Source organism: Cottoperca gobio, chromosome 15 (assembly GCF_900634415.1).
Source record: "Cottoperca gobio chromosome 15, fCotGob3.1, whole genome shotgun sequence".
NCBI classification, from domain to species: domain Eukaryota; kingdom Metazoa; phylum Chordata; class Actinopteri; order Perciformes; family Bovichtidae; genus Cottoperca; species Cottoperca gobio.
Window position 1 is genome coordinate 8,394,623 of NC_041369.1, and position 16,363 is coordinate 8,410,985.

Here is a 16,363-nt window from a genome sequence, read left to right on the forward strand (position 1 = left end):
AGTTCTGAATACCTAAATTTTTGTGGTGAATGTTCAGTACAGTCAGGATTAGAAATGTTTAATGTTATGGATTTTTGATTACTTGCTTCAAGTTGTGTTCCAGGCTAATCCAGATTGCAGTGTTCAAAGTAACGTCTCTCCATGGACTGGTTTGCCTTTACACAGCATTACTTGCAAAAAGATTTATGTGTATATATTTCTTTCCTGACAAAAATATCCTAAATTAAAAATAACCCAAATGTTCCAAAATGTTCTACTTGAACGCAACCAACATTTCGGCATGTGGTGGTGTCATAGTCACAGTGTACCCGCAGCGCACATAAATTGTACACTTTTAGAGCCACTCACCCAGCAATATGAGGAAATGACATTTTGAAGTCAGCCAAACCCCTTGAACTCCACCCATCCAGCCTTCCGTGTACACCACCCAGCCTGCGCAGAATTTATCTCTGATTTCAAGCTGCAACACATTAAAACTCTTCCTTAAGATGACTTCATCATGAAACCCGAGCACTTTTAAAAGCATCATTAACCGTGTCGACTCCGGGGGCTACCTCTGTCATATGGAGCCCTGCTGAGTGACTGTTGTCCCACTGCTGGCTGTTTTGACTCAAAAAACACAGCAACACTGGCGACTTTAGAGCACATTAATGAATACATTTCTTTAATGTTTCTATTTCTAAATGACCTGGATTTTACACTGTGTTGTAAAACGAGGCATGCTATTACTTCAATTTCATACTGACTGGGTTTTGTTGTGGCTGAGTAGTTCAACTGCTGCATGGGGTCAAGTCAGAGGGCAACTGAGTGAAGAGTGAGAGTTTCCTTTTTTGGGGAAAGCCTTCACCAGTGGAAGCAGGTTCTTCGCTCTGCTCCCTGCAAATATTTTCTCTGCTGTCTGCTCTCTTCAGTAATCCCTGCTCCCTTGACATACGCACGGCACCCCTGCCATTCCAATCAGTCAGCCCAACATGTGCTCTGTTGAACCCTAGCCACCATCAAGGAGTGGTAGGGGTCATCATCTGCTAGACTGTAATTTGCCCCCCCTCACACACACACACACACTTGTCATGTCAGCAGCTCTGAGGTTTAAGGGGCTGTTCAGCTGGAACCTGTGTGACAACTGCTCCTCGCTGATGGGGAAAAGCTCTGAGCTGAGGAAAGCACTCCCACTCCTGGAAAGACACCGCTTACATGAGCCTCTGAAGCCTACTCTCTCTTCAGATTCCACCCTGGATTTTTTTCTAAAAGCCTGCTGCCTGTGAACAACTTTTATTTTTTGTCTTGTTTTTTTGTGCTGGAACAGAGCAGAACACCTCAGGGCTGAATCTGTTCCTCTGCATTTCAAGGTGGAGGTAAGTTAGAGGCAGTGTGGGTGTGTGTGAGTTTGTTTCAGCTGAGGATATTACCTCATAGAGGATAAGCTGTGATTGAAGAGGTCTGACAGAGGTCTCTCCCTCTGACTCCATTACTTGCCTCTTATCTGGACAGATTTTCTGTTCGGGTTCAGAGGGGAAGTTTTGACAGCCAGACTTTACAGCCCCCTCTCCGCTCTGTCGCTCTTGACAGAGAGAAGGAGAGAGAGAGAGAGAGAGAGAGAGAGAGAGGAAGAGAGAGAGACTGAGTGTAGAGGTGGTGACTTCATCCCCTCTGTTAACCAACCCTCCTCTTTCCCCTCCTTTTTTGAGCTTTTTTTTCCAGTTTTTTTCTTCCGCGCAGCGTAGTCAGGCAGCATGCCAGCAGTTTTCATCTTGCTGCGGTCCCTGGTTATCAGGCTCCTCAGTAGTAGACTGGCAGGCTCAGTGGCACAGTTCATCAGGAGAAGCCTCTCTACAGGCTTTGCCCACCTTGGCACGGCGTTGCGCCACATCTGGGACCGCATTCATCCCAGGAGTCCAAGGAAGCTGTCCTGGGCTGTGTGCTGTGCATTCTCAACATGCACAAAAAGGTGGAGAACTGAGCTCTCCCTCCCTCTGGTAAACTCTCCACTTGCCTGCTGAACAGAGACTGGACAAACAGCACTGGTGAGTGAGGAGAAGTGTACAAAGGGATGTGACAGACTTTTTTTAATGCCCATTTGGACTTCAGCATATTTTGTTTTCTTATCTGGACACTGGCAATGTCTGAAAGCATTGTGAGGAAGGTCCAGCCCTTCACGATTGGGACGAGGCTGTCAGTCCCGGCTGTGCCAAAATGCCAGGAGTTTACACAGAGTTATCTGCAGAGCCAAAGTCTGGATAACTGCACTCTACAGCACAACCTAAACTCGCTCTACCTCAGTCGATCCCAGGTGTGCGCACGTGGCCCCTGTCTTGTCTCACCCATCGTCAAGCAGGTAGCCCCGTGAAGCCCAACCAGGAGGACATGGCAGCTGAGGACCATCTGAACCAGAACGTCGCCTCTCCCTCCTCCGTCTCCAGGTCCATCAAGAAGATCACAATCTCCGGGAGTAGAAACATATCAGAGAACAAGGTGTTAGTGGGACCAGCACAGCTTTCAATCACAGGGTCCACATCTGAAAACAACAATAACAACAACAACGTCACCAGCACATCAGATCCACATCTGCCCAGGATTGTGGGTGTGAGCTGTGAGAATAAGCCCAGTTCTCACTTCAAGGTACAGGACACACTTTACTAATGCAAATATGCCAATATAATAACAATGGAAAGAATACATTTATTTTAATATTGTAGTTTAATTAAAAGGCTCAATAAAGACAAAATAGGTAGTGTACATATTTTTTAAGATATGTGTAAAGTGTGGTTTTAGTTACATAAAGTTTATGTGATATGTGCTTTACTTTGGTGTATCTACAAGCAAAGAAATTAACCTCAAACATAGCATGGGAAGATTTAGTAAAATATTTCGACATAGGCCTACAGTGCAAATATTTAGAAGTATGTTTGAAACATACCTGGTGAAACCTGGTTGTTTTCCCTCTGTTTCTTCGTAATTGCATTATTTATGATTTTTAGATATCGGTTTTAGAATAATATCTGTATGACATATTATTTGACAGATGTACTACCACAGAAAGTAAAATCTTGTATCTCGTACCGAAAATTGATAGATATATTTGTTTTAAGAAGTCAATGTGTAAAGTGTTGTGTTTCTTTTTGTCGCATGCCACAATTTCCGTCGTCCTGTCCAGCTTGTTCTACTCATTTACGGCTGATTTTCAGCACTGCTTATTTCTTCTTCTTGTTATAATAGTAGTATTAATATTTTAGGTTTTACTCAGAAAAGACAGCAGTGATGAAACAGCCCACGCAGGGACAAACCAGACCCAAACTAAACGGAGAGAAATCAGTCCAACAGGTAAGACGCTCGCTACCTGCTTAATTAAATTACAAGTAAGCTAGCTAGCTGAGGGGGAAACAACTTTTGTTTTTATCTCATGAATGGAAATTGAAATTAAACAAACCTATGAGTATATATATGATATGGAGAGTTTTGTTGTTGATATTGGTGCTATTTCTCCCAACTTCATTCAGACTGTGTTTAGTAGTGGGGGTCTTTAACAGCCAGCGGTGGGAGTTGATGGATCTCTTGGAGTTTAGGAAGTGAAGTCATGTGCTGTGTTCGCCAAACTTAAACCAGTTATTATATTATACTTTTGGAGCAAAGTTACACAGAGGTGGAAAACCAGTTAAGTTAAGGGAGCAACGTGTCGTTGAACGCCACACAAATAGCGTGCGGTGTCCTCTTGTTTAACTGTGATTTATTAAAGAAACAGTCTACAGGAGAAAAAAACCCTGTAGATGTATATTGAAGGATATTGTTTAAAGTCAATGGGGCTGTTGGATTTGGCCTGTTTCTTGTTGAAGTCATCAGTGTGTGTTGTGGATGAAGTGCTCTGTTACAGCAGACCCTGCAGAGGCAAGGCTCACTGGAAACATGAGGTCAGGGGAAGATGTTAACAAAAGAAAAGGCTTGCAGAAGCCCTCATGGAGGCAGCTTATAATAACACACTGACACAGCAATGGCCTCATTTCCCCCTTTTAGGACAAAAAACTACAGTATTCAAATCCCTCACCTCTTATTCTGTAACCAAAACGATCCTTTGCTTTCAGTCCTTTCTTATATTATTCATGCAAGAGCCCAAGAAATGGCTGTAATTACATGTGGGAAGGTGGTGGTGCCTTTACCTGTTCAGGTATGAAAGAGAAAACATGATCTACCAAAGTCATTTTTAAAGGTGAAATGTTTATATGTAAGGCTGCCAGTAAAAAACGTCAGACATCCAAGGATCTGTCCGTTCCTGCTTCCTTCGTGTGCCCAGATGTTTCCTGATTGGCGAGCAGCAGGAATGCTCGATTAGTGAAGTTGTGCCAGTCAAGTTGTGCTGACAGTATGTTTTGTTAAGCGTGACCTCGAGGTCACACAAGTTTATAATGTCTCTGTATAGTAAAAACAGTGTTACCAACATGAAAGGACTGTACCCTCCTTATAGGTTTTTATCAAAGGCAAGCATCTTCTGGTGTTCAGGTTTTATCAAATGAATTTAGCATTCAAATTGCCATCGTGCTTTCAACACTATGTTGTCTGTGTCGTGTGCTCACACAGATTTCAGTGCCTGAATCGCAGAAGAAAGAGCCTCAGAAGAAGAAAGTCATCTGGAGGATGAAGCGTCGGCAGCTGTTACGTCCCAGAGCGACTGCTTCACTCAGCGCAACTCGCTCTTCAACAAGGAAGTACTGCAGGTAAAATGTAGCATGCATATACAATATCAATATCAACAATTTGTTAAAGTCACTCAGGTTTGAATACCTCTTCAGGAAAAACGTCACTTTCCTCCTACTCCTCTGTGTTCCCTCACATAATTGGAAACTAATAAAATGTTTGAGGAGAGTGTGGTTTTTCCACTCCACTTCCAGAGTATGCAGAGATGTTTTAAATCAAACCACAACATACAGTATATCTCATCTCCTTCAAAAGAAAGCTACATGAAAATGAGCTGGAGTGGGTTCATCTCAAAAGCAACAAGTTATGCTGTTGAGAAAGAAATCACAATGGAAGCTGCCTGTCGCGTGATCCTCCGAGGAGAACAAAATATGTACTGGTTCTTATTTTGTCCTGAGAACTGTATGTGCTGTGTTCGGCTGAGGGAAGAGAGGGAGGGGAAACCGCCACAAGTGAAGCAATTATTTAGGAGTGAGATCATTGTTTGGCTCCATCTCTTCACGCCTATGGCCCAGAGAGACTCAGCCAAGCAGCACAACTGGCTGTGTTATCTCATCGCTGCGTCCACCCCAGTGTACAAGGACATTTTTCTGCGAGTTCGGCTGAGGGACATTTTGTCCGGCAGTCGGCTTTGTCATCAACCATCAAGTGATAGGCTGTTGACTTCCAGTAATAAGAAACAAATTTTGGATGTGTCCGCTGAAGGAAACATATGATGTATGTATGTGTTGAAAACAGCTCTATAGCACGTCGTTAATGTTAACAAGCTTAGCAGCCCCTTTGCTCTTAAGTGGAGCTTACATTTCTGTTGCTTTTGGTAGAAACAGCCTTTTGTATTTTAACTTTGTTCGTACTTTAAATAACCAGAGGTTTTGATACCTGGGGACCTGCTGGTTTAACAGGGATTTGGTTGACTGCTATCACTGATGTGTTATTTCAGTATTACATCGCTGTGGAAGTGGAAGTGACTTTTCCAGGGAGAGACTTTTAAAAGCTCCTAATGTTTCAAACTAAGGAGAGCAAAGCAGGTCACCACATGGAGAAGCACGGCGCTCGCTGAGGGCCATCTGTCTCCGAGGCGGCTCTGCAAAACATCTCACCTTTCACCGTATCTTTCCATGATAGACAAAGTCGAGAAACTTCCACTCCCACAGTCTTGTCAGGGCTGAGTCGCATTACCAGAGGGGCAAAAAAATGTGGCTTGTTGGTAAACATTTTTATAGAGATGTGCTCACTCTTTTTCCAGTTAAAATGCTAAAACATTAGGTTCCTTTAAAGCTTGCAGAAATGAAAAGCAGCCTTAAAAAAAGGGCTGGCTTCTGCTTACAGATTATAATCAAACATGTAGTTTAAAATAAACTCCGTGTTTGATTGTAATCTATAATCTGGTCTGTTTTTTTTCAGGAGATTTTTTTCCTGTGTGGTCACAGATTCTTCACAATAAATCAGAAGCAGTGATACAATCTGAACTACATGCATTCGCCGTCTATTCTTTGTGGGTAGACTAAGGCCTTACTGTACATTTTGATAAACAGACAATTGTTGTGGAGAGTGGACAGGAAAAAACAAGGGACTCAGACTTCCTGTATGAGGTCATTATAATGCCATGGGAGCCAGTGTGAGGAGATAGGGGCAGGCCTGTGTTGTCAAGCTCTTTTCCTTCTGTTCAACACAGAAATACCTCACAGAGGGGGGGGGGGGGGGGGCTGTAAAGTAATGACCTGCCTCTCTTAACAGGGAAACACATTTTAATCTTTTTATTCTCGAGCAAACTGTTGTTTAGAACAAGTGTCACGTGTGGAGTTCATGTTTTAGTGATCCTAAATATGGGTTACTGTAGAGTCTATTATTCTTCGTCATATTAAATTCCTTAAGAAATACTGCTTTGATCTAACGTTATAATAACTTACTTGTGTGCTTAACTGACAATCTGCACAATAGCAACACTGAAAAATAAAGTTCTGCAGATTTGATCCGTTGTATGACTCACTCAGGATCAGTCCGAGTTGAGTTATTAAGCCATTCAATTATTGTGACCTGGGTGGGTCGCTCACTTCCACACTGAGCTCTTTGCAGAAAACAAACATGTACTTTCCAACACTTTCTGACTTTGGGCCACCTGGTCTGCAGTTCTTCTCACTCCGTATACATGTTGCCAGAAAAGGCAGCTCTGCAAGACAAAGCCTTATGCAATAGAGCCCATCACTCGCCAAGAGAAACTTCTGCTCTGCATAACATGACATCAGAGAACAAAGCTGTTCTTGATGTGTCTGAAGCTGCATATTACTCTCAGGTCTGTGGCCTGTTTGCTCTCCTGATGAGCAGAAATAAGAGCTTTGTTGAGTGTACTGTCACACAGCAGATATCTCACAACCAATAGAAAACACGTCAACTCCTCTTTCCATGTTTAACATTGATCCATACAAATATATCTACAAATATGACGTCTATGCATAAAGAATGATTGCTTCAACCTCAACCATGTTTGTTTAATTGCATCAGGTATCTAAAGCTGATACATTCTCAGATTCCACTTAAAAAAGAAAAAAGAAGGGGTATCATAAAACAGGTCAATAAACACACATAAGTGAGTGCAGGGTTGGGAGAGATGTTTTCAAGCTGTATTCTGATACAATGACTAAAGTCCTGTTAAAACATGTTGTCAGTAACTTTATCCAAGTATAGCAATATTAAAGTAATTTAATTACTTTCCGTTACTTTTGTATTACCCCAATGCCAAGTATGCAAATAAAGACTACAAAAAAGAAAAGTGCTCAAATGTCGCCAGCACTTTGTATGTAAAGCAGGAAAGGGGAACAGCATCACAGTACGGTGCAAGTTCTGCCCTCCAGCTGTGGAAACGCTGTCATCATCCACAGAGTTGAATCATTTGGCACATTAGTGTTGCCGGATTTGAACTCGGAGCAGCAGCAGTACCCATTTAAATTCATTTGAATTAACCTACTGTACATGCAAATGTCCTGCTTTGTTCTGTATTATGTTTGCTGGACCAGACATTTAAAAACAGTTAGCTCACTTTCTACGAACCGTCTTTCAAGCTCAGACACCTCTCAGCAAAAAGGCTAATCTTGATGGACTGGAAAGTGGGCGAACCATCCTGCTTTGCGATAACTTGCACTGTACTGTGATGTCTTTTCCCCTTTCTGCTTTACATACAAAGTAATGGCAACATTTCTATCCTGTTAAATATTGTTTTCACTAATGTTAAAGGCCACTGTTTAATGCTCTTTATTTAAAAATGTATTTAAAAGTTGTAATCTTGCTAATATTCCCAATGTGTAATTCTGAGCTAACTGCTCCACAGAAATAGAGGCAAGTATTTCACCTCTAAACTGGCTCCATAGTCTAATTTATTCTTTATATTGTATATTGACGGAGCGCAGGTAGTCAGTTAGCATGCTAATTTCAGTAGATATCTCTGCAAAACAACACACAGACTGTTACTTCTTCACATTCTGATGATAATCTTAGTTAATTGTTTTAATGTTTTAAATTGAAATTCTGGCATATTTTACACATTGCACCTTTAATTCATCGGTAATCTGATTATATCTTGTTTTTCTGTAAGCGTAATTGAAAACAGTAACCTTTTTTTTTGTATTAAGTAATGCTGTTTCATGCATTGCGTTACTCCCCAAGCCTAGCAGAGTGTGAAGGACATGCTAAACATTTTTGTCTGTGTGTCTGTTTGTGATGTAGGCAGAGGCGTGGATCAAAGGCAAGCTGCAGGACCTGAAGGATGGATGTAATATTCAGCGCTGCCCCCTGCAGGACTGGGAGGAAGCCTCGCAGACGCTCCAGAGAGACCTCAGAGACTTTGAGAACACCTTAATTCAACTCAACCAGGTAACAAAACGATTCAACACTTTGCTGGATTCTAACTGAAATATTATCACGTTACCAGAGCAAGCACATCGCAGCAGCACACATCCAAAATTAAATGTTTATTTAATCTTTTTATCAGGTAATGGAGATCCGAATGCAAACATTAATCACTGTCTTTGGTGCTAAAAGAGTCTGTCCGATCACATGACACATAACATAATGGTAGGTATTTCCAGTCGACAAGAGAAAAGCAGACCCTCAGTGTTCCAGACAGCTCTGTCAAGCCAGTTTATACTTTCTCCCCGAGGAGAAAATGTTTTGAAATGGTACATTGCTGATAATTAACCTCCCCTGACACTCAGACAGCTCAGGAAGGGCAGAAGCAGAACCAGGAGACTTTTTCAAGGGTATATCCAAGAAATAAATGGAAGTTTTCCAACTTCTGTGGAGCCAGCTGGCACATAAGCTATGACTCCGACAAACGTACTCAGCCACTGTTCTGTGTCAAGTCAGGTGGCTCTGTCTGCGCTACATCTAAAATGAACAGCGGCTTTCTGTTTCAAAAGATGGGCGAGCAGCTGATCTGCAGGCTAAACCCCACTTCTGACCTGGTGAAGAAGCAGCTCAGCCAGCTCAGGGACATGTGGCAGACCCTGAAACAGACGGCCGCAAATCAGACAAGGGCCCTGGGTGGAGCCAAGAACCTGCAGGAGTTCAACAAGAAAGTGGACAAGCTGGAGGCATGGATTAAAGATAAGGTGACAATAAATACATCCCTCTGTTTTTCTGTTATTATGCTAAGTGTGGATTTAATTGCAGAGCGACGGCTATTTGTCATCCTTTTTAGAGCCACTTTTATTTAACTGTTAAGTAAAAGCGTTGCATGTTTTTATGATATTGGTTGTTTGGATTTTATGTTAGTGCTGCCTGCATGATGCTAGCACATTTTACTCATTCATTATGGTTCATGTTATTATTTTTCAAAGTTGTAACATGAATGTGAAACAGGGTGAAATGTGAAATAAGTACTTCAAATCAGATTTATTTGAATTGTTATGCACTTCATTTAAATTTCACAGACATTTAACATTTTTACATAATTCCCATTTCAGATTCTAATTTTGATCATCTCCAAATTTCTCGCCCCCCATTTCCCATTCATCTAAAGCCATCAAGCTCTCCGACTGCAATAATTAAAACCAAAAACAGTTGGCCAGGAGGCAAATTTATGAGTGGACAGACAGCTCTGATCAACAGTTGTCAAGATAATTGGCACAAAAAAACCAACACTTTCTAATACAGGAAATTATCTCAGTATCCTGAGGACATCTCTTGTTTTTGTATATTCACAAGCGTACAACATCTGCCTGTCATTATCAAAAAAGCAATCTGCGTTTTAGGCTTATGTTTATCTTTCTGTTCATGTCCATGTCTGGCACAGGGGAACTGATGATTGATAATGGACCTGTGGGAATGTAATGCAGGATGTTAGTGTATAAAACCTCAATCCCCACAGGAGACTGCAGTCTCCATTTAGTTCCACTCATCCTTTCCTCCGTGCATTAGTATCAAGTTCTCACCTAACGCTGAAGGCTATTTCTGTTCAGCATCTTCCTTGGTAATGTGGTTTAATCCTGGTGCCTCTGAGAAGAAATAATGGTTGGGTTCCTAACAAATGGGGGGCTATAAATACTGACTTTTATGTGTGTCAGCAGGAAGAGGAGCAGTCTCTGGTGAATGTCCTGGGGGAACATGTTGACAAAATGCAGCTGACCAGGAGAATTTTAGATCTAAAACAGGTGAAAAAAAACATTAAACATGCTAAACAACATTCTTTAGATACAACTATACACCTTCCCATATGTAAATAGTTTATAATACAATTCTGTAGAGGTTTCCCAGTCATTTATCTATGGCTGACTGTAATTTGTCTCCCAGAGTGTATGGTAAAGCTGAGGTCATAGTGGATTGTGTTCGCCTGTTTCCCTGCAGGACGAGCAGCTATACAGAAACCTCCACGAGGAGATCAACCACTTGGCCCTAAAACTGGAGAAACAAGGGAAGACAGATGGCAAAAACATCTCCAGCAAGAGGAAACACATCAATAAAATGTACACGTTAAGTTGAACTGGTATGCTGAGTGGACCGTCCTCACTGCGGAGAGAAGACTGATTTGTGTGTTATCTTCTCCGTGTAGGTGGCTGAAGGTCCAGTCTCATCTGAAAAACTACCATGAAAATCTTCAGCTGGCACTGGAGGTGTCCTCGTTCTACCAACAGGCTGATAATACGTTGTTTGCTATTGATAACATGGTACAATTCTAGCCTTTTAATTGTTTCTCTTTCCGCTTCGATTGAAGATTCACGTTTCGCTCACATTACTTGTTTTCTCTTCCAGAGGAAAAGCATGTCTGCATCCAAAGAGCTGGACAGCTTCGGTGATAGAGAAATACGCGACATCGCCGGTCAAATCATGGTAGGAACTGTTTTCTTTGTAACTTAAAGCAGCACTGCGTGAAAAGATCCTGTCAGTGTGTTGCAGAAGCCTTCTCTACCTAACCTGCAGGCCTGTGTGTGCTAGATGCTAGATGTGAGCGTGTCCCAGGTGTCCAATCTCCATCCTGCCCTGGCTGCCGGCGTCACGCAGAAGCAGAGCGAGGTGAAGGACTGCTGGGCGCTTCTTCAGAAGCTTCTCAGGTAGGCCAACGATGCTGCCGACAACTTAGGTGGCCCAGTGAGTGCATGCGCCATTTCACCCAGTAATTAGGTCCTCCACAGGTTTACACTGAGCTGGAACTTTAGTTTTCCGTTTGTATAAAGATCTCTCTCTCTCTCTCTCTCTTGATTAGCCTTGTTGCATTTGGGTTTGAGTCAGTGAAAAATTATAAGCAAAGTGAAGCACTGGTCTGTCTGGATGTCTGGAGACCAACTACCACACAAAGCATCACTCGCCACCCACTGGTTTGAGGTTATAATGTTCAGTTTTCTGCACTGCTTTGGAACTTGGCCATGTGTTTGATTACTGAACGAGGTGAATAATGCTTTGGCTTACTGAGTCGAGTTGGCAACACGGTTGTTTCCCTATTAAAATCCTTCTATCACCTCGAATAGTCTGCGGAATCTGAGAAATTACACGTTTACAAGAATATTTTGTCATTTTTATGGCATTTGTAAAACTAATTTATTGTTACTTTAATAGCCTTCAGTAAGAGTCCAGACTTTAGACCAACAGAACCAGTATCTGCGTAATGAGAACACATTTAAATGCTGCTTTAAATTGGAACCAGCTTCATAAAATGATATACTGATTGTGCACTGTGATTCATACCGTTAAAGGAAGGGGTCAGGGGATTATCATACTTTAAGATGTTGTTTTGAAAGGTGCTGTATAAATGAAAGTCATGAGGATCCATCCTCTGGGGACCATGAATATCCATGCAAAATGTAATTTCAGTCTGGCCTGTATTTATCTTGTACTGGATCAAAGTGTTGGAATGGCCAATGGATAACATAGCAATCCTTATACCTGGGCAAAAAAAATAACATTTTCCATTTTCCTAATAATAAATACAGTCAGGAGTAACTCCAGTTCCCAGTTCTGACATCCATCTCCAACATCTCCTGCTTTCCAAATATTTCTCAGGCTGTGAGCCTCTCATGTCGGCTGGCTATCTTTAGATCCAAATATTACATCATCTAGTCTGTCTTATCAGCTGCGGTTCACAGCTATTTAAACCAAATAACACAAACACTGCTCGAAAACTTCAGAGCCATAATTGGAGTTCATTGCGTGGCTCCGACAGTAACCTCCCGCTCTGCTCCTTCTGCAGGAGTGACAGGACCACACTCTCTCCCACTGGCTCCGCTTTCACCAGGGAAGATGCTGACCCCCTGACACCAGCCCGGGAACCCCAGTGCAACGTGGGAACGGAGACGCAAAGGATTATGGGAAAGGAGGTGAAGGAGGAGCAGAATCGGCTGAAAGGCTTCGTGGTAAGTAGCTTTTGGTATTTCACTCTATTACTGCAGAAACCACACTGGCTCTTGACTGGGGGAGAAGAGCGCCATCAGCCTCTTCCAGTCCTACGGCATCTGTGGCTGCAGAAAGTGACGCACTTTGTCCTTTGGTTTGGAAAATGCCTGATTTACAATTTAAGCAGGTTTTTCCTAAATAACAGTGCTTTTGGAGTCGTCAGATGTGCTGTAGAGCCGTGGCTTGTAGTCTTGGCACTCAACATACTGCTGGTTTTCCATCCTCCCAGCTAGTTAGTTGCACTTAATAACACCATCTGATGTACGAGTTGTGAGGAAGCCCTCGATAAGATTCGTAGGATGAAAAGCAGCTTGGCTCTAAAACCCAAAGACCAGTGCAGTAGAGCATGTATTGTATTGACATGTTCTGAATATTGCCCTGGAGGAGTCCCGTGAAGAGCTTTGAGAGGTGTTATTAACCCTGGCACAAACACAACATACATTTCCGTGAAAAATGTCAAGGCCAGAGCAAGTAAGCCTCTCCCTCCGACCCCAAATTTCATTTTATCGTAGAATAGTATCTTGGCTTTCAACAAAAGTACACAGTCATTGGATTAATGCTGTATTAATAGATGGCCTGTGGGTCAGTCCGGGGTGAATGGATAATCTGCAGAGCATGTGGATTCCTCAGACCCGACATTCCTCATCTTGGAGGCCTACCAGCACTTTATTGAACACGTGGGGCCTGCTATAGTGACCCCACTGCCCATAAACCTACAAGGAAATACTGTTAGCGTCTTTTAGAAGTGGACGTATCCAAAAACTTAATTGTGCGGTATGTTAAAAACCAGTAATTATGTGTATATTTAGTCTTTTAAGCTGTCACATAAAATCTCTTTACAATCCGTAAGTGAACGCAGATTGGCTATTTGTGTCCAGCGCAGAGGTATCCCAGAATGCAATGCTTCTGACCCTGAGCTCTTGTGAAGTCTCTTCTGAGCCTCTGGCCTCGTTTTGCCCAGAGAAAAAGTGCCTAGCTGCTCTAGAAGAAAAGACTTCACTCTTTCCATTCTTCCTTTTGTTCAGTTTATTTCCCTCGAACCAACTCTGTGGCCTCGCCACCTGTGACAGGAACACATCAGACCAGCAAGCCTGGCTCAGTTGTTGATGTCCCGAGCCCTTTCAGCTTTGTCTGTTGCCTTTATTGCATTGGAAGCTGGGAGTTACGTAGGTGCGCTGTCTGTGGGAGCCCCTCTTGTTACTCTTTATGGAAGGACTAATAACACACTCCAAACAAAACCCTGGAGCCCAAAGGCTAAACTCAGTTTTACTGTTCAACCACCAGTTGAACAGTAAAAGTAATTTGTCACATACTTTTTAACTCCAGCTCCTGGCTGTGTGGAATTGATTACAGTATTTTTAAGGGTGCGAGATGCAGCTGCAGGGACTCTGAGGCATTTGCATATGTGCTGGTAGACAGCACTTTCAGTGTATTCCTGCAGACAGGCTAACATACACACTTTCTGTCTCGTAGTCTCTCCCTCTCTGATGCAATTTGACTCGATTAAAGGTAACTGTAAAGGTTTTAGTGTCTGTATGTGTATGGCTACATGCATTATGATCTATATGTTCATGTCTGTGTCAGCAGTAGTATGGCCTCTTGTCGCTGGAGGTAAACATGGCTCTCGTCTGTTTCTCTGGCTAATTGTAGCCAGATGCTGGGGCTGCAGACCAGATGGGCTCGGTGCTAAGTGATAGTTCTTGGCTGACATCACTTCATAGCACATTGCTGAAAGACACACGGGGGGAAGAGGAGATCAGTAGAAAACAGATAAGAATCAACACTACCAAGATTGGGAGAAGTATGCTGAAATAGGAGATGATTGGATGAGGCCTTAAAACACAAAATACCATTGAATATGACATAGCGAATCATTAAACTGCAATTCTTTTTTGCCGTGGCTGACATAATTCTCTTTCATATGGCAGAATGGGATGTTGAGTGCACCACAGGAGTTGTTTACAGTGGAAGCCTCTGTGAAGGATGAAGGTCAGAAGCAAATATCTGGGGAGGAGACGTCATTGATGTTATCAAGCCTGTCAAATGAATCACAGTAGTTTGTTAGTTCTGCAGCTTTAGCGCAGAAATGGGCTGATAATGTGCCTCTATGAAGCTCAGACCAGCCTATAAAATGACTGGCATGTTAGTAAATGATGTTAGACCCTTTTAATTTATTGCATCTCTCGCATCATTTTGAGGGCGACACTTTTCTCCAACTCTCTGACTCACTTCTTCTATAATCCCAGTCAAAAAAATGAATTAAACCTACTCCATAAAACACTATTATTAATGGCTGTTTTGTGCTTTTTGGCCGCCGTGTAAATTCAGCCTTTCTGATTTTTATTTTTTTATGTGTGAAAGCATTGACAGATGCATATTTGCCTCGATGATTGTTGCAGAGACCTCACTTATGTCAGCAGTGTTTTACTGGCATGTGTAAAAGACATTATGTTATATAGAACAATTAACACATTGTGGTCTGCAATATTAATACAGTTGGAGAGAGAAATGTCCGCATTAGAGAATGTTTTACGAAGGTCATAGTTCATTTAATTGTTTCATATTTATGCCAACCAGCAAATCAAGTAAAACCTTATTTATATAGCCCTTTTTAAAACCTTGGTTGGCTAATATATGGTTTTAAATTATACGTACACACATAATAAGTACATACTGCAATGAAAACAAGCAAAACATTTCACTAAGCTTTAAGCATTTTCATGCATTCTTGCGTTGGTTCTGTTGCAGTACGATGTTTCAGATGTTTGCAGTGGACTCTGCAGTTGGTAACGACACCAACCACCAGGATATCCCATAAGGCAGTGCAGAATATTTCAAAGCTTTATTCATAACATTGGCATTCGAATTCTAAATCAACATTTCAAACATTTGAACTTTTATGTCTGTTGATTCTTTTGTAAAAACTTCTGCACAGTTGCAGATACAAATTAGGCTACACTCATTCATTGAAAAAAAAGATAGAATTTCCAAAATTCTAAATATGTTTTTATCCAACAAAATATGCTGCTTTAATCAATATTTATTCAAAAACAACATTTTCACTGCGGTCAAAAAACAGCTTGACGAGTTATACTCATTAAAGAATCATTTTTTAATACAAACTAATTGAATCAGATGAATCACATCTTTTTTTAGGGTGATATGTCACTGTGTTCTCTGGTATAGTCCATACAGTAGAGACATGTAGCTCTCATTGGACACCATGCTGTAGAGTCCTTTGGCCAACCTTTAAAGCACTCCGATGGTTGTAAAAGAGGCTCAGTGGCTGTTGACCTCTTTAATATATTTCTGCACACAGACAAGCTCCATAGCTCTGGCAGTGACCTTGAAAACTCCACTGCATAGTTGTAAACAGATTCACAGTGGAAATCAGTATCTGAGGCTGACAACACACTGCAGCTGTTTAATGAGCGTTGGGGAAAGGGGATTTAAAAAAAGGGTCATGTTTCCAACTGCAATGGCTCTTTTTAGTCATCCGAGTGGTACAGCACATGTTGGCAACCTTGTTAGACATAATGTGTTCATTCACAAAGCAATTATAATATATATAATTTCTCTGCCATCTTTAGTATTTTTCTTACAGACTTTGATGCTTTCAAACCAAAAAGAAACTTGTGTCTTTAGTCTGGCCTGGGTTATTTCACAGAGAAGAGCCAGCCTTTGTAAGAGAGTATGCTTTGTGTCATTTACAGGAGAGGCTTTACTTTACTCTGGGCAGCTGTCCATGTTGTCCGACCTCTAGCCACATTGTAACATTCACATTAGCAGCGAGCAACAG

General features: G+C 41.8%; 1 protein-coding gene across 1 annotated transcript in view; it reads left to right on the top strand.

The window, feature by feature from the left end:
* Positions 1-1,733: 1,733 nt before the first annotated feature.
* The window catches only part of mymx (myomixer), a 33,832-nt gene continuing 19,202 nt past the window's right edge, over positions 1,734-16,363 (top strand). The window contains exons 1-12 of the mRNA XM_029450200.1: positions 1,734-1,923; positions 2,336-2,619; positions 4,457-4,469; positions 4,591-4,706; positions 8,407-8,553; positions 9,099-9,290; positions 10,248-10,331; positions 10,525-10,643; positions 10,730-10,844; positions 10,930-11,007; positions 11,113-11,228; positions 12,362-12,524. Of these exons, the coding sequence (XP_029306060.1) occupies positions 1,734-1,923; positions 2,336-2,619; positions 4,457-4,469; positions 4,591-4,706; positions 8,407-8,553; positions 9,099-9,290; positions 10,248-10,331; positions 10,525-10,643; positions 10,730-10,844; positions 10,930-11,007; positions 11,113-11,228; positions 12,362-12,524 (1,617 nt within the window). The remainder of the gene's footprint in view (positions 1,924-2,335; positions 2,620-4,456; positions 4,470-4,590; positions 4,707-8,406; positions 8,554-9,098; positions 9,291-10,247; positions 10,332-10,524; positions 10,644-10,729; positions 10,845-10,929; positions 11,008-11,112; positions 11,229-12,361; positions 12,525-16,363) is intronic.